The sequence below is a fragment of the Chelonoidis abingdonii genome, chromosome 10, assembly GCF_003597395.2.
Source record: "Chelonoidis abingdonii isolate Lonesome George chromosome 10, CheloAbing_2.0, whole genome shotgun sequence".
Classification (NCBI taxonomy): domain Eukaryota; kingdom Metazoa; phylum Chordata; order Testudines; family Testudinidae; genus Chelonoidis; species Chelonoidis abingdonii.
This window is the reverse complement of record NC_133778.1, coordinates 11,313,253-11,332,326: the sequence shown is the minus strand read 5'-3', so window position 1 is coordinate 11,332,326 and position 19,074 is coordinate 11,313,253. Positions and strand designations below refer to the sequence as shown.

The window sequence follows — 19,074 nt, the reverse complement described above, 5'->3', positions numbered from 1 at the left end:
GTCCAGCCTAAAAATTCCCTTTGCAGCCGTTAAGCCCATTGCTATCTTTCTATCATTAGAGGCTTAAGGTGAACAAGTTACCTCCTTATCCTCATGACACCACTTAAAGATATCTGAAAACTGCTATCATGTCCCCTCTCAGTCTTTCTCTTTTTCCAAACGGAATAAACCCAAATTCTTTCAGCATCCTTCATCAGGTCAATGTTCTCAAGACCTTTATCATTTTGCTCTTCTCTTGGACCCTCTCACATTTCTCCCACATCTTTCTTGAATGCCGATGCCCAGACTGGAACATTACACATACTGCCAGTTGAAAGGCCCTAAGCAGCGCATGAGTAGAGCGGAAGAGTGAACTTCTCATGTCTTGTTTACAAACACACCTGTTAATGCATCCCAGAGATCACGTTTGCTTTTTTGCAACAGTACGTCACACTCGTGACTCATATTTAGCTTGTGGTCCACTATGACCCACTGCATCTCTTATCTGCCATACTCTTCCTAAGACAGTCTCTTCTCCATTCGTGTAATGTGTGTCAAACTGATTGTCCTTCCTTAGTGGGAGCACATTTGGCATTTGTCTTTATTGAACTTCACCGGTTTAACCCATTCCAGTTACATTTCTCCAAATTTTTCGCAGAATATTTGGAATTATGACCGCTGCTCCTCTCAAAGCAGTTGCAATCCCACCCAGTTTGGTATCAATCTGCAACTAATAAACGTAATCCTATGCCAACATCTAAGTGTTGATGAAGAATTGAACAGAGCCAGTCCCAAAACAGACCCCTGCGGAAACAGACGCACAGTGGAAAGTATTGAGCAGGACTGGGGCTGGGCTATAAATTACACCTTCTTCTCAAGGCGAGAGAATCACTATGGGAGCCCTTAATATATCATACTCAATAACCTGAGATAGCTTAGAGGAGTATATCGGGTGCCAGTCTACGCTATCTTGCATACCCACACGTGTATCAGAGTCAACGCCCCATCTTATACATATGTTTGTGCCTAGTATATATCATGAGCATAGCACAGTTTAGTTCAGGATTGACAATTTCATGAGAATGAACTACTCAACTATAGTCACAGATGGCAGGGGGTTTTATGCATGTAGCGAGATGCGGGCATCGAGACAGATCCATATATGGCAATTAAGTCTCTCATGTTTCACTTACAAAGGTCTTAATCAGGAGATGAGATAGAGACCCCTTGTAGTATAACTGAAGGTCTCGCAGCAGTCTACGAGCCTGCATTACCATATGCAGCATATTTCTAGTATGTGCCCTTAGAATCGAGATTATATTCGTGAGCGTACACAGATTTACATAACTACCATGGTAGGTCAATTTCATAAGTGCATATACCATTGAGGTACTCACTGCAAAAGACGAGTAAGGAACCAGCGATCTTCATAATAGGGTTACCCAAACTATAATGCGGGTAGAATCACCAACATTGTGGCAATGACAATTGTTTGAACAACGACATGGTAACGCATTGTCAACTTACTTCTCCACGACACAATCTGCCAGCTAAAGCTGCGTATCGTGAGCTATTTTTTCTAGGGATCGCACAATTTCGATCCTCACTACGCACGTGATATAACCGGGCTCGATCCGAAGCACTCCCCAGTCGATGATCTATCCCAGGAGACAGCGGGGAGGTAGAAGTCGACACGGGTAGCAGCGGAGTCAATCCGCGCTTCGCGCGGGATGAGGGGCGACCGAGAAAGGGTAAGTTGACGTAAGGAAATTGCAGATAACTTATCCGATGCATATTAGTATAATGACTCGAAGTTTGCGTATTCGCTTACATCGATCTCTTCTCTCACACTCAGTGCTCTTGAGTGTGCTGTACAGGCCGATAATACAAGCAATAATGCAGATCGTGAGTGGGGATGCCAGAGCAAATATAGTATGTACGCGAATCTGATGTGCTACGCAGTATGACAGTAGTTATGAGAGGCTATGCCAAGCCGCGCAATGCGTTAACTAACACACAGTTCCAAATAACACTGAATGACGAGGCATTAGTGCCAGCTGTCTATAATCTATGCCTCGGTGAGCTGGTATATGAGCGAAAGGGTCAGAGAGCATTTAGTTTAGTCTTTGTTTTAATAGATTCTGACTTCTGAAGTACTGAAGGATCATGTGCATTCATGAGTGATGGCGAATAGAACAAGAAAAATTGTGGATGGTGGACGCGCACATTCATAATTCCTGTATTTCTGGTCCTAAGGCTACTTCATATTGGGCTTGTTTCAGAGAGGTGAAATGGGGGCCACTATAGGTGGTCTTCCAACACTCTCGCAGAGTTCATCTGGCGCGTGGTGAAGGTCTGATGGGTCCTACCATGCTCTGTGCAAGATCTAATTCGAGAGAGAAAAACACGAGGATAGGAGGAATCTGGGACCTAGGTATATGAGGGCAGAACTTTGGGTTCAAAGTAATAGATAACACCCTGACGAATGAACAGACAACCTGTTACCCCCAAGCGAACTTTACCTGTTGAGGGAAACGTTGGCTTTTATTCATACGCCTTCCTGTAGGAAAACAGGTTCAGGGACTCCAAACTGCTCCTGCAACTCATATCAATTCTATTGTGTTTAAAGCCTCACACTCCACGTCTGGCGCTGATGGTATCACTGCAAACATGCAAGGTGGCCGTGGGAAATTCATTCAATAACCCATGCAGCCAGTCTCAATGGCCTGACAAGTCCTCATATAAGGATCACTCATATCTCAGTGCAGTCGACCAACAATGACATTCTCACCTGGAGACCTCGTATCTATACGTCATGGACATACTGGTTTCAACTGCATATGCACTATGAGGGAATGGACAATGGATCTGGATTGCTCAAACGAACAATGATAAAATCCAGTGTTAAGAGTTCAGTAAAATGCGATAAAGAAAAGTCACTGAACTCCTAGACTCCTCTTCGGCCACTGAAGCACTAGAGGAATAACCTAGAAAAAAGAGCCTGGAGTGGGAGGAGAAGCACAGTCCTCTCCACACAGCAGCGTCCTGTTATTTACTGCTAGAACGGGACACACCAGAAATTAACATTACAAGTAGTCTTTGAAATTCTGAATCATGAAACAATTCAGTCAGCCAAGTTAGACATGAAGAATCTTGAGGGTCCTTTACAATATAAAACCCTCTATATTCATATAGCATGAAGATATTATTTTCTACAGTAAACTAGTCAAACTAATGGTGGCAGTATAGGATAGGAAAAGAAACTTCAGTCCAAAACCCATTAAAATAGTTGGAAATAATGGACAGATTAATTCGCTATGACACGCAAGCGCAGATACAAGACAGGGTGTGTGGTTGGTGTTAAAAGGTGACCGAAAGCATCACGCTTTCACTCCCTGCGACGTTTCCTTTGCCAGAGTAGAGCAGACTCAGGACTGCATCTAACTTGGCGTGCAATGGCCCTTACAGGGGCTGAAAACATAGGCCAAAGAGCTGTTTGCATAGGGCGTAGTGCCAGGCCACACCCCACTTACTTACTATAGGACCACAGATGGGAGGATGGTGCTCACACACAGAGAATCATCTGATATTGTCTGGCCCAGGGCAATGACATTGGGCCAATTACGCAGTGTGATGAGGCATCAAAGTGGTCCTTAAATACCAAGAAGGATCATGGCCCAGTATTTTAACTGTGCCGATTTCCCTTGAAGCCATGGCTGATCAAAAAAGCTACAGTGAAACAATAGAAGGTAATGTAAATATACAGGTGGCTTACTTGTTCCAACAATAACCACATTTATCATCAATGCAGTCACTAGGTTTTATAAGATAGAACAGGAAAAAGCTCTGCTCAAGACAACTTAGCAAAAGTAAAGCACAGGGTAAACATACAATTACATTCCTGAAATCAGCAAATATACCTGCTGTATACACAGCAGGCTCGTAGGTTTGCTAATTACTAAGAATGATGCTCAGACAGTTGTAACACTAGCTGGCCATGAAGTGCCTTGCAAAAATATTGTAATCTATGAAAGAAAATAATATTTTTAAGACTAGTCAAAAATTGAATGGATTCAGGCTTTGACATTTCCACTTCTGCGTGTTTATCACCCAACGGCTGCAATGATAAGCCATCCCAATCCTTTATTAAACAGCAGCCCCTATTAGCCACACGTGTTCGTTTAGAATATTAGATCATGTTCAGTTAAAGGAGATCACTACTAGATGAGTATAGAACTGTGTTTGCAATATGGCACTGCGGGTGAAAGATAGTATTCAGTTTTTTAAAAGAGTGTTGTAAAAAGTGTATTCATGAGCTACAGCTTATACTGCCACATTCTTCTATCACTACTAATGATGTCTGGCACACAGTGAGCTCAATAGGCATATGATAGTGGACAATTCCTGCTCTGCTGTAGAGTGTAGGCAGTGACACTATCGACTTGACTCTGTAGAATAGATGAGCCTAGCCTTAACACTTAATGGCTTAGAAGTATCGGCACTCATGGTTTTTTTTTATAAATTCTGATGAGCTCCGCTACTCAAGTGTATATATTTTGAAATAGTGTAGTGAATATTCTATGTTTTCAAGCAGAATGTATTCTATACAGCTAAGCTTATAAGTCACGGCATCTACACTACGCTCAGCTTTAGTCATCTCTCTAGGGCCTTCAAGCCACTGCTGCGGAACACTCAATAACAGGTAGTCTTTCCACTGACTATCACAGAAGTCAGAGATATCAGACATCTATGAAGCCGGAAGGAAATTCGATGCCTGCTAGGTCACTTAGTGTCTATAAGGTGGTTTTGCACTCTACACACCACATAGACGAAGTGGAATCCGGAATTACAAATTTACCAGTTGATTTGCGCGTATCTAACCCTCAGAGTTTCTGCTTAGCTGAGACCTAATTCTAAGCGCAATCATGTCCACGAGAGGGAGCGGGCTAATGCACTGTAGAAAAGCGAGACTTAAGTGTCACAGCTCGGGTATGTACAAGTGTAAAGAAGCACAGGACATAACTGGATTCGAGGGCCTGAGCCTGGGCTTCAGGGGATAGTGATCGGCCAAGTTTCCCCACGAGTCAGCAAGCCTTCATTATTTTGCCGCTGAGTCTTGCAATACTTCTTCCTAGGTCTGGGTTCCAGCGGTGGAGTTAGTGTTCTGATATCCGCTGACGCACCATCTCAGAACACCGTCCTAGAGCCGAGACGTTCGTCCGCCCAGATCGCACTGCTTAGTACGAGGCTCTCCTGGACAAATAAGCTGGCCAGTTCAATCTTGTATTAGTGCCCAGTATCTACGACTGTCAATGTTCATAGTGTCCCCACAATGCGTACACTGATTCGATCATGTGTGTCCCAGGCGCGAAGCTACTTAGTCTCGATGTAACACGTACATGAGCATATCAGATCGACACAAGCCTGTGAGAGGAGAGCAGGAGGCATTCGAGTATCACAGAATCAATGATTCTTAGAAAAGAGGGAGTTTGCCCACCTACTACAGTGTATTCTACTATGGATCATGTGGAATTTGCACTTGACAGACGGTTAGTTATAGCCTGTCTTATGTGATTCCTAGTCATGAGGAGAGACATCTCTTAGTATGGAGTATCGACTTACTCTGGCCTCTATCACGAAGTACTTGGCCGACACAATCAACTACCGCCTATGTATTTTAGCTATGCGAGCACAAGTCTGCGCCTCCTCGCCTATCGTTGCCTTATCTGGAGGCACTCGGCATATATGGAGGTGACTTAGGAGTACTATGCCATCAAGTTCCTTCTTCAGGGCTCTCGAACCCAACATAACTCGGTTTATCTGTGTTCAATGTTTCAAACACCCTCCTTAGTAGGGTTGCCAACTGTTCTAGTCTCGCACTAAGATACCTAAACAACGAGCCTACAGCTACCTTGTCGCACTTCCATGAGAACCATGCCGTTCTTACGACATTCATGTTTATCTAATGCCAACGTCCGCCTCACAAGTACATTACCGCTACCTCTCTTGGTCGCTATGCTTTTATTCCGCTCTATCTATGTATACACGAGGACTTGAGGCGCAAATAGGGGATGGGGTGACAGGAGCAGGTGAGGGAGCGTTAATACGCTGGGGGGCGTATGGGGTTCTATGGAGAGGTGGGGCCAGAAATGAACAGATTCAGTGTGCGGATGCGCCCAGGTGGGCAGGGAGTTGACGGCAACGGGGTGCTCAGAGTTGAGGAGCTCAACTAGGGTGTGTGGGAGCGTGGGAGTGCGGCCAGAGATGTGTATATGGTTGGGTGCACCGGAGAGGCCCAGACGGAGGGTTTGGGCTTGAATGCGGATGTGTGGCACGTTGCACTGGCGAGGCTGACAGGGTCTGAGGCAGCGGGACTTAGGGTCGGTGAGGGTGAGGAGCTCTGGGCTGGGCGTCGTCGGACTTTGGGTGGGGCTGGGAGGAAGCGATTAGGGGATGCAGCGACGGTGGAGATCCAGGCTGAGCGTAGCGGGCCTATATTGGATGGAGGGCGCCAGGTGGGTGACAGTAGTATGAGGCGAGATTGAGCTTGGGGGTGGCGAGGAAGGGGTGAAACGGACTACGGCAGGTGGCCGGGGGAAGTATGAAGGGAATTTAGGGTTCAGCGTGAGGCAGGGGGCCGTCTGGGCGTGCGAGGAGCTCCAGGGTCGTGCGCATCCGTGGGTGTGGGGACTCGGCGTAGGTGAGGTTGTGTGGGTGTCTCGGCTATGCACATTCGAGCGCTCTCCGGGTCAGTGGCACAGTAGGGGTGGGGGTTGTGCGTTACTGACTAATGCGCACACGGCGCGTGACATTCTGGTATTAGAAGGAGCCAACATTGCTGAGAATGTGACACCCTGAGAAAGCAGCCAGCAGCCCGGGTCCTAGGTCGGAGCGAGGGCCATAGGATGTTCCACTAGCATAGGCCGTCGTCTCTTTGCCACTACAACGAGCACTTCCCCCCACAGCCTCCTCATTAGCCGCCGGGATGAACTCTATACAACTCTGGAAGTATGGCACAGCGCAGTGCTGCAGTCAGGGTGGGGCAGTGCGTGACCTCCCTGTTCGCCCCGCCTAGGACACAAAGACCCTGCTGAGGCCATGGCCCGGGGCGGTGACTGACCGGATGCTGGGCTAGGGTCCATGTTGTACTCTAATCCTGGTGGTTCATCGGCTCGGCGTTGAACACACAACTCCTGAGGCATCCTTAACTCTCTCCGTTTAAGGTCTCGGGTGTGCTTTCAGCATCAAAAGTTCAGAGCAAACTGAAAGTCCCAATAAATATCGACAACTATAGTTCACTGTATTCATCTGACTTGTAGTAGGCACACTCCACATTACTTGTGTGGCTGAGAAGTACTTCTCCCTGCGAATCCTGCACTTGGAAGCTCTTCCAGCGTAACCGCTCTGCGGCACTCACACGCTTTCGCTAGGTTTGTAGATCTCTAATGATCACATTTCAGCACGCCCCCACGTCGTTCGCCTGACAACGGGGTCGCGTAGCTGCAGGGTTAGGTGACCCTGACGACCGCACTATGCAGAATATCTCTACGCCTTAGCAGTATGCTCCTCACTATAGCTTCGCTCCTCTTGTTAAGTCGATCTGTTGTCCCGCCTGGCCTTATATAGAGTTCCATTGCTTTATTTGTGTTCCACATGTGAGAGCTGTTAATGAGGAGGCCAGACTGGATACACAGTCACCTGGATAAGCTCATTCTAAAGGCCGCACTTGCGGCCCGCCCGTATCCGAGCCTTGTAGCACAATAATGTCGAAGATTATTCGCAGCAGTGCATGCAGAGCCCTTGCGTGTCGAATTCAATAATACAACAATCATTTAGTTCAGAAATTGTCTGTCGCTGTCCACACGGTTCAAGTCATTATAAGGAGATTGCGTATTGAACAGGTAACGAGTGGTTCAAGCGTAAAGCAATGAGTGATAAATTGACAAGCTGTATGGTGAATAAAACACATAAATGGTTAGCTGTGAGTATTGCGCGCACTGAATCACCAATGTTGCCTAACCTATGGAAAATCATCTTGCAGGAAAGGGTCTATCAATTGTTCAAAATACCACTGTTACGCAGGCTATATAGAAACGAGTAGAGGAGTCAGTTTTATCGGCCACATTACGAATGATTATACTTTGACTTCAATAGTGTTTCTCTATGTTGTGGTATGTTATGAGCTGCCATGTCCGTCAATCACAACTATAACTAGATAGAAGCTTTAATACCTTAATGTGGCTAAGCTGTGCCTTACGCGAATATATACCACATGGTCGTAGAACACACATTTAAATATCGAGGTCACTTCACAGTCCTATCAACATTTGGTTGTGACTGCAATATGAACGAGTGTATCTGCTTACTCGTGCATATATAAGTAGCATAGATATTTGTTTAGTGAATTCTTGTGTTTTGAACTTATATATGGTAGCCAGTAGGTGCAACCAATACGATCATAATGACTAAGTCCTGAATATAGCAAACCAAGAAAATCCACCTTAACCAATAACTACAGAAGATATTGAGCCTCAAGTCGCAAGATAGACAAGAGGTAAAAGATGCGCAAACTGCCTTTAAGCAAACAAAGGGTGAACTCCTTCAACAAGAGAGTTTCTTGTCCAAGAATGAGGAGACACATTATTTCTGACTAAGTGAAATGTTCATTATCATAACCTTTTCATATAAACCATCGAGCTTCTCAAGAGCGCACAACATCTTAACTCTCTGCGATGACGCTTTCCCCTCTGAAACTTAACCAAAAGTAGCACTTGAAAGGAAATTAAAAGTACACTGGGTGTTTATTATACTATGAGCCAAATTGGGGCTCTACATCTGTGCTTATCTTCGTTCCCCCTTCAGAGAAGTTTGGCTATGTCTATATTGTAGAGCAGATTTTGGCGCATCTAGACTGAGGGTTAGCATGATGGAAACAGGAATCAAGCCGTTTATGGACCCAGATTCCAGTAGAACGCTTGTGCATTTTAAAGGCGCAAATCAAGTCACATGAACATTAAAACAAAAACCACCGCATTCACAATCTAAGACTAGAGTAAGACAACATGGCAAAGCTGTCCTTTGCAGCAACAGTTTATCACGTCAGTGCCTGAGCACGGCTGATACAGTAGAATGAGCCCTTTATGTAGTACAAGGATCACATGTTGGATCACTCCAGGCTCTCACAGGCCCAATCAGACTCGTATGTCTATCCTTGCACACATTTTCTGGCTTCTAGCCAGTGTGCATGACACTGGCTGCTTATGATGCGCAGGTCACTTTACCTTTTTAAGTTTATCTATGCTCCCTAGCAATAAAGTGGCAGCTACAATCTGAAGAGCTGTATACAGGAGCTGGGCATTAGCATTATATATTGTATTGCACGGGTGAATCCCCAGAACTTGGTGTAAGCCCTTACTCAAAATGTAAATGTACAAATCAATATTTGGCTGACTGCCTGCAAGAAAATAATCATTTAAAAGTTACTCATTGAAGTTCATTCAGAAACAATCACAAGTTTTCAGAGGGCCCTGAGAGATCCAAATCTCGTTGAAAGTTCGAGGTCGGAAAGACTACATTGACTTATCAAAAGGGTGTATGCGCTGGATCAGTGAGAGCTGAAATGGTTTTGGAGATAAGGGTCTCTGGGTATGTAGCTACAATCAACATTCTGAGCTCTTGTGGAGTGATATGATCATGTGCTGCACCATGTCAGAGCCTATGGAGCAACGCATTATATAGTTGCATATTGTCATGCACGCGGTTGTCTATAGATCGCTTTCTGTTCCAATACCAATTGCATCTAAACACAAAAAAGTAACTTCGACATGGTTCTACGATTTAAGATGTTGGCTATATTACAAGAACACAAATTGGAATGCTAGTACTCTTAAGTGATATGTCAATATCAGAGGGTAGCTGCTGATTAGGTTGCATCCACAAAACAACGAGAGTCCACTGCACTTAAAGACTAACAGAGGTAAAAACCATGCATCAGAAGAAGTAGATTTTTTCACCACGAAAACTTACGCCCAAACTCCACTCTGAGCATTGCACGTTTTAGATGCGTCCGACTGGACTCCTCTTAGTTTTGTGTGGGGAAGGTGAATGAAAGAGTTACTTACGCACGGCGAACAATTACGCAGTTCCACTGGGCAGACATGCCTCCGGCCAACTACAGTTTTTGTGGAATAGCTGAATGATATTACTCACAAGAAAGTGCGCCGTGAGGTAAACAATACAACCACAGACGACTTAGCCAGCGGGCCTTGGTTTTTTCATGAAAAGTTTGCTTAGCGGATCATGGTGCGGGGTCGCACTACCATAGTCATTATATGAGTTCGACATTATCGCCTATCATTTATATGTGGTTGAGTTTGCTGGATCGAGCCTAAGGCTAAATCAATGTCTCCAGCACTATGTGCTATGTGGAATAGTTCTATGTTTGCTTGACCTGAAGCCTTTATCGTACAATACACACGGGCAAGAGAAAAATAATAACATTCATTCAAACAGAAGCCTCCATGATAGGGGCCGACTTTCATATGTCACATGTTCGTAACATTAGGAAAAAGTTCCTAACTGTCAGGGTGGTTAAACACTGGAATAAATTGCCTAGGGAGGTTGTGGAATCTCCATCTCTGGAGATATTTAAGAGTAGGTTAGATAAATGTCTATCCAGGATGGTCTAGACAGTATTTGGTCCTGCCATAAGGGCAGGGGACTGGACTCGATGACCTCTTGAGGTCCCTTCCAGTCCTAGAGTCTATGAATAATAATACCCAGCTCTTAACTAGCACTTTTCATCAATAGAGCTCAAAGCATTTTTCAAAGGTCAATCTCGTTGTCCCCATTTACAGATGACAAGAGTCAGTCACAGAGTGGTGACATAACTTACAAATGGTCATCCAGCAGGCCAAGGACTGAGCCAGGAATAGAAACTGGTTCTCTTGAGTCACAATCCTGTGTTCTAAGGAAGGACTTATTTAACGGAAGGTGGGTAAAAAAATACATCGAGAACTTCTTTTGTGATTCAGACAATTAGAAACCTGTGTTATTATAAAACTGTTATGTACTGTACTTGTATTGGACAGATGATGATTGGTTGGCTGAAGTTTGGTCTGTATTTAACCAAAGAAAGGAGACAATGTGTTCAATGCTCATTCTAGCTGTCATTAATTACAGTTGGTATAAATTGAGAATAAAATCATGTTAAATGAGTACCATCTCTTTCAGTGAAGCTATCCGTGCTCAGAGACATCTCCTTGCTGTCCATTAGTCCACTGGGCCCAGGCACATCTTGGGACAATCCAGGATCATGCTTTTTGTCTTTCTCCAGGTCTTTAGTCAGGTTAAGAAATACCTATAGGACAAGAAAACAAAAGAAAAGAATATTCCAAGTTGCATTCATTCCCTAGCATAACAACAAAACAGAACAACCATTCAGCTTGTCTTCTTATCAGCCAGTTGTGCCCCTGGCCTTCATGACACATTGTGAGATTCGGAGACACTCCTCTGAATTAAAGTCACCTCCCTGCTGTCCTCCTTGCTCAGGGCGAGTTGTAAATTTGCCCCTTTTGATGGAGTTCCTTCCTCTTCACTGTGTACCCTATGAGCTACTCTGGCTAGTGAATGAGTCTCCACCCATCTGGGTTCCCTCTCTGCCTGTTCACTTGCAGTGGGGCATACTGAGAAAGAAGCCTTTGCTTGCCCCATTGAGAGGGCCTTTCTTCACTGTGGAGTTATCCCAAGTTATCTACACTCAGGTGACTTTTCTTGGGTAGCCTAGTTCGAGTGAGAGGCTACACTGTGAAATAACACTCGAGTTGCTCTGTCCGCACTGGCGCTGCACTGACTTATGTGTGGCACGACGACTTCTGGGGACACGTCCCAAGATTTTTAGCACTGCTGTTACACTTTTCCCCAGTGAATTACGGAAGAATTTGTCTGGGCACATGAGGGGAATTGTGAAAAGTCATTGGAAGACTAGCAGCACTCGAGTGGCAATAGGCGGTATCTGCACGGCAGAGTGGTCGTGTTGTCAACTGAAAAGTTGTGTTCACTCAGGTTTTACACTGTACCCTCTCCTGTCTTGTCTTTACTAGGCAAAAATGGCATGTTCTTGACTTGAGGTGAAATTGTAGTGAAGACAAGGCAATTTGTGGCTTTCACACAAGTCAGGAAGTAGAGTTAAGGATTACTGGGAAGCCTAGTTTTTAACTTGTCCTGCTAACCCATGTGAAAACTACATATTGCCTTGTCCTTGCTAGGATTTTACCTCAAGTTAATGAACTCAAGTTAAGAACACACTTTTTTGCCTACTGAAGACACAGCCTCTTGGGCCAGCCAAGTTAAAAGCACTCAAGTTAGGGGGTTTTGTGGGGATGGGCAACACCCATGTTAAGTCAAGTTAACCTTGCAGTGAAGACAAGTCCATGGAGGTTCAAGGGGGCAATGGGAGCCTTTTGCCCCCTTTCTGCGCTGCCAGGAAAGGGCTGTGATAACCTAGCCCTTCATTTTTTTTAATTTGTTTATGTTTAGCTGAATGCCAGTGTATGTTGGGAGTTAATGATTCAGCAGTGGGAAATAAATCTTCTTCACAAGAAATGTCAGCAGATTCTCAACACTAGTCTCACAGTGACTTTGACTGGGATAGAGAGAAAACACTTTCTGCTGTTTCAATTATTTCTTCCTCTGTAGAGTCCAAGGGGTCAGATGGGGCACCTGGACCAATGCCTCTCCGGCAACCCTCATCAGTTTCTGAAGAATTTACTCTTTCATCTGAAAACATTTATGTTAGTGAACTAAAGCTTCTGAATAGGAAACAATGCAGCACTGTCTCTGTGAGTTTGCAGACCGACAGATGGAGATAGTCATTCTGAGTGGCCTATATGGTGTTCATCCTGAAGGATAATGGACAACATACAAAATGTCAATATTATGAACTCTCTTACTCTGATTGTTTCAGCCAAAACACCCTGATTCATTGGGATTGCCAAAAGAAGTTAAGCAGCACATCACCACTTTTGTTCCCCCACCCCCATCATCTCTTTTTCCTGGGAAGATATTGAAAAACACTGAGCGAGGTGGGAATTTTTGGTGAGCCAGAACATTCTCATTGTTGGACTTTAAAAAAAATAGAACTACAACAAAACACAAAACCCAGTGGGGGGAAAAAAGCCAGCTGGCTAACCTACCAAACACCAATAACCCACCATTCCCACCCAGTCATGTCACTGGTTGGTCCCAAAGCAGAATTATAGATCTTTGGGGAAGTTAGTCACCAACAGTCCATATCATTTAATTAAAACTAAAAGATTTTGAACTCATACCTCTTCCACAGTGGTGTCAGAAATGCCATAGCAACCAATGTGAAGACCACTCAAGCTGGTATCTAGAGCCCTCAGGAGAGATTGATACGCTCCAGAAACTCTGGAGTTGAATGGTGGAAGCACATACACAAGCTCTCCACCAACATCTTCCTTGAGATAAGCTTCTGGGAGGTGTGACTGGATCAGGGAGGTCACAGCTGAGGTGTCGTACTCCTCTGTCAGGGTCTGGTTTGGACACTAAGAAAAGAAGATATTATTCGATGATCAAATATCAGTCAGGGGTGCCAGCCTCCTAACCCATGACTTTATCTGCAAGTGCTTTGTGAACCTTTCATCTTCAAGACATGAGATTCCATTTTTATCAGAGGCAGATGAAATGGTCTTACAGCTGAGGCACTGGACTGGGCGGTAGGAGATGTGTGTTCAAGGCCCAGCTCTGCCACAGACAGGGCAAGTCACGTAGAGTATGTCTCCACGGCAGCTGAGAGTGAGCTGCCCAGCCTGGGTAGACAGACAAGCACCCACATGTTGAAAATTGCTGTGTGTACGATACAGCTCCAGCAGAGACTCAGGCTAGCCACCTGAGCTCTAACCCACCTGACCCCTTGTGTCTCTGCCAAAGCTGCAATGTCCACACAGCTATTTTCAGCATGCTCGTGCTAGTCCATGCTCCCAGACTGGGTGGCTCGCTCTCAGCTGCAGTGTAGACGTATCCTTAGGCCCAGATCTTGAAAAGTAGGTAGGCACTTAATTCCCATTGATTTAAATTGGAGTTTGGCACCTATGTCCCTCTGAGGAGCTGGGCCTTAGCTCACTTCCCCGCCTGTAAAATGGAGCTAATAATATTCACTTTGTCTCTCTTATTTATTTAGACTGTGAGCTCTTTGGGGCATAAACTGGCTCTCACTACATGTCTGCAAAGTAGCCTGCCTGGCAGGGCTTTTGCTGCTACATAATATCAATAGCAGATTTCTTCCTCTAGAGCGTAACACTCTGCTCCAGGGAAGACATTTCCCATAGACTCTCCTCACTGCCTGTTTCTCCGAACTACTGAATTTACATTCGACAGGCGGCTTTGCCTTTAATCTCCCATGCCTTTTTTTTTTTTTTGGCGTGGAATGTCCTCAGCAGTAATCAGATCAGCTACTTGGTAAACAGAAGTGGGGATGCCATGGCGAAGGAAATCTTCCACCCCCTGAGGAATTTCTCTATTTTCTAGTTACATCCCACTATTTTCTTTCTTGTCCCCAGTACACCAGAATAAAACCTTGTTCACAAAGGCCCCCTTTCAGAAAAGCACTTCAGCACGTGCCTAACTTTAAGCAAATGCTTAAGCCCCATTGGCCTAGGCTGAGATTTTCAAAAGCACCGAGGAGGGTCAGGGCCACAACTCCCATTGATTTTAAATGTGGGACCTTCATCTGCTTTTGGAAATCCCTCCTTCCAGCTTACTTTACGGATAAGCATGAGTGCAAGCTACGAAAGCTGAGAAACACTGGGCCCAGATTCCCAGAGGTTTTCCCTGCTTTAGACAGCCAGGAGGAGAGAAGACTCACTCTTCTCTAAATTCCCCTTTGACTCAGCTTCCTCACCTGAGCAGCCACATGACTGGAAGGCACCTATAAACCCTTTCTCTTTTCCCAGTGTGGTTAAGTGCTGAATCAGGAGTCAAGATTTCATTTTGATTCACTCTACCACTTATGGCTTGTCTGGGGAAACACAGACTGGCAAAGCTACTCTGGAATAACTATTCCACTGTAGCTATTCCAGAATAATTCCCCGAGTGGGAACTCTTCTGAAATAAAAGTGACTTTACTCTGGAATAATATCATATTTAATCTGGAATAAAGGGTCCATACATGAGAAGGTACTGTAACTCCTCACTTAAAGTTGTCCCAGTTAACGTTGTTTCATTGTTACGTTGCTGATCAATTAGGGGACATGCTCATTTAAAGTTGTGTAATGCTCCCTTCTAACGTCGTTTGGCAGCCGCCTGCTTTGTCTACTGCTTGCAGGAAGAACAGCCCATTGCAGCTAGGAACCAGGGTGGACTGGCAGCCCCACTATCAGCTCCCTGCTCCCCTAAATTCCCTGTGCAGCAGCTGCCTGCAGTTCAGCTGTCCCACCCCCACTGCCAGGGGTGGCTCCAGACCCCAGTACTCCAAGCACATGTTTGGGGTGGCATGCCGCAAGGGGGGCTCTGCCGGTCACCGGGAGGGCAGCAGGCGGGTCCAGTGGATCTCCCGCAGGCGTGCCTGCGGAGGGTCTGCTGATCCCACGGGTTCGGTGGACCCTGTGGGAGGTCCACCGAAGCCGCGGGACCAGCGGACCCTCCGCAGACATGCCTGCGGGAGGTCCACCGGAGCCGTGGGACCGGCGACTGGCAGAGCGCCCCCCACGGCATGCAGCCGTGCTTGGGGCGGCAAAATATCTAGAGCCGCCCCTGCCCACTGCCATATGCTGCTCCTGCCCTCTGCCTTGGAGCTGCACTCCAAGACTCCTCCTTGCTGTGTGGTGGGGAGGGAAGGAAGAGGGGGGCTAATGTCAAGTTGTCCCCATCTCCCCCGCTCCTGCACCCCATTACCACATCTTCCATAGAGCAGAGGGGACACACCAGGGCTCAGGAGAGAGGGACCTTGCAGCAGTTGGGGGTCTCAGCAAGCTGATCTAATTAACAAGGCAGTGTACTGAAAAGGGAAATGCACATATTTCCCTCCATTCCTGCTGCCTTGTAGAATGAGAGTGTTAATCCTTGAGGGCTCAGCCAATTGCTAGTTCATCATTTAGCAGTAAGGGAAATATCCCACCCTCTGACTCCTCCACCTCAACCAACCTTCACAATCATCATCACTGTGTACCAGTATTAAACTGTTTGTTTAAAACTTATACTGTATGTGTGTGTATATATATATAGCCTTTTGTCTGGTGAAAAAAAATTCCCTGGAACCTAACCCCCTCATTTACATTAATTCTTATGGGGAAATTGGATCTGCTTAACATCATTTTGTTTAAAGTCGCATTTTTCAGGAACATAACTACAACGTTAAGTAAGGAGTTACTGTATTCCGAATAGCTATTCTGGTCAATTTCCACCTTGTAGATAAGACCTTCTACCAACTCTTCTACAGTGAGCTTGATTTTTATGGGATGCCATTATTTGCCTCTCTTTTCTCAATCCTGTTATATTATGGAACTCAGGCCCCTTGAAGGTATTTCAAATTGGGCAACCAAAACCACTGGTTATTTTTGAAAATTTCAGCCTAAACTTCTTCAGTTCCTAACACAGTTACAAACCTTCTTCTTAGTGAGAGTCAGGTGGTATCCATCACCGAACGTTTCTTTGAGGTAGAATGGAGACCCACAGCATTTGAGCCCTCCATGTTCCAGGAACGCAATGCGGTCACTCAAAACTTCTGCTTCATCCAAGTGATGGGTAGAGAGAATAATTGTTCGGCCTGGAAAATGCATATGAAAACAAAGCAAAGACACATGATAGAATAAATGGAGAAATATGTGGTACAGGCAAAAGACATGGTCAAAATGAGGGCTACAGACAGTGCATAGAATATCGTATGCACACGTCTAGAATTAATAGTGGAGTTGATTAAGAGGCAGCATTAGGAAGAAACTGAAAGCTCCCCTTAGCACTATGGCAGAGTTAATTTTTCAAAATGAATTTAGCGGAAGAGAACAGGATCCAATCAAGGGTCTGAAAAGACCCTATTCTCCACAAAGCCCAACTCTTTGTGGCCTCCATATCCCATAGTCCATGGAAGTTTTTGGAGAGGCAGAGAAAGGTGGTACCAATGGATCTTCCACTAGCTATAGATACAGAAGTGCTTGGGCTGCGGAGTGTCATCCATCCCTATGGCTGGAGTAGTGCCCCTGGAGCAGTTCTGCTGCTACTTCATAGCCCAGGGAGAAGGAGCCTGACCTGGCTGAACCATTCAGCCCTCAAACCAGTTACTTAGGTGCTAGTACAAGGTCAGGCATGAACAGGGGTGAAAGTAACTTACAGGATTTACCAGGACTGCTGGAGTCCTGAAGGGGGCGTGGCCTCATCCAGAACAGGTGAGGCCTCTCAAGATTTAAAGGCTCTAGGACACCAGCTGTGGCTGGAAGACCCAGGGCCTTTAAATCAGCCAGGGGCTCCCAACTGAAGAGGTGGCTGGAAGCCCCCCGGGGCTCAGGGGCAAATTAAAGGGCCCAGGGCTCCGGCCGCCAGGGGGAACCCTGAGCTTTGCAGGGCTAGGGCAGGGATTTAAAAGGCCTAGAGCTTCTGCTGCTGAGGGGAGCCCCGAGCCCTTTAAATCCCGGCCCCAACCTGGCCGCCAGCTCCTGCGGGAATTCAAAGGTCTCTGGGCTGCCTGCAGCCACGGGGAGCTCTGAGCCCTTTAAATCCCAGCCACGGCCAGGATTCAAAGGTCTCTGGGCTGCCTGCAGCCCCGGGTAGCTCTGAGCCCTTTAAATCCTGATCCCAGCCCGGCCACCAGAGCCAGCGGGGATTCAAAGGGCTCTGGGCTGCTCGCAGCCGCAGGGAACTCTGAGCCCTTTAAATCTCAGCAGTGGGCGGGATTCAAAGGGTTCTGGGCTGCCGGCAGCCACGGGGAGCTCTGAGCCCTTTAAATCCCGGCTCCAGCCCGGCCGCAGGAGCCACAGCCGGGATTTAAAGGGCTTTGGGCTGTCCACAGCTGCGGGCAGCCCAGAACCCTTTCAATCCCCACTGTGGAAGCAGGTGTGGTCCAGCACAGTGTACTGGCTCTTGCCGGTACGCTGGACCGGACCAGCTTACTTTCACCTCTGGGCATGAATCATGCAGATTGTCAGTCAGGTCCCTTTCATGAAGTTGCTAAATTAATTAAGATTTTGAGAAAACTGCTCTCTCATTGTTAAATGGACTATAAATCTCCTGGAAATATTTTGCAAGGACTGGGGACCTGATCCAAAGCCCATTGAAGACTCTAATTCACTTAAATAAGCTTTGGATCAGATCCTGGATGAGGGACATAATTGCTCGGCCAAGCCTGCCACATCCATTCTTGAATATCCAACCATTTTCCAACCAACCCTAATCCCGCCATTAGCATCAAGGGTAACTTTTACTGCCAATGCCCCCGTTTTTAAATGTGGCTACTGCTGCTGGATTTTCATGCGTAAGAATCTTGGGTAACGTTTTCAAAAGCAACTAAGGACCCTACATCCCATTGTCAAAAGTGATGTAGCCACTTAGGAGCTTAAATCACTTGGGTGCTTTTGAAAAATGCTACCCTGCATGTCTTTACAGTACCTTTTTTATTTTTTGATATAATCTCCCAAATACTCCTCCGAGAGCATGGATCCACACCAGTGGTTGGTTCATCCAAGATCACGACCCTTGATCCACCAAGGAAAGCTATAGCTATAGACAGCTTTCTTTTCATCCCTCCTGACAGTGAGCCAGTTAGTTTGTGACGATGGCTGTACAAGCCAGTATCCTTCAGAGTCCTTCAAAATACAAAAAAAAGCCCCCAGAGGCTGTAGTTAAGTTATTTAGCAAAAGGAAAGGAATCTGAATGAATCAAGCAACATTAACACAAATGAAAAACTGCTCAGGCATGGACTGCTACACAGAATTGTCATAATGCAGAATGATAGTTTAACATCATGTAATGCAGACACAGGGTTGGGGATTTTTTTTAGGATGCTTCAAAAATTCCATCTGACATGTCACAGTTAAGGGCAGGATCCTGCGGCTGGAGAACACAAAGCGCCAGATTCACTGGTACGT

General features: G+C 45.9%; 1 protein-coding gene across 1 annotated transcript in view; it reads right to left on the bottom strand.

The window, feature by feature from the left end:
* ABCA12 (ATP binding cassette subfamily A member 12) overlaps nucleotides 1-19,074 on the bottom strand; it is a 142,703-nt gene that overhangs the window by 45,274 nt on the left and 78,355 nt on the right. Inside the window, exons 31-34 of the mRNA XM_032805314.2 lie at nucleotides 18,595-18,791; nucleotides 16,602-16,762; nucleotides 13,308-13,544; nucleotides 11,200-11,338 (exon numbers count right to left, since the gene is read on the bottom strand). Coding sequence (XP_032661205.1) covers nucleotides 11,200-11,338; nucleotides 13,308-13,544; nucleotides 16,602-16,762; nucleotides 18,595-18,791 — 734 coding nt within the window. The remainder of the gene's footprint in view (nucleotides 1-11,199; nucleotides 11,339-13,307; nucleotides 13,545-16,601; nucleotides 16,763-18,594; nucleotides 18,792-19,074) is intronic.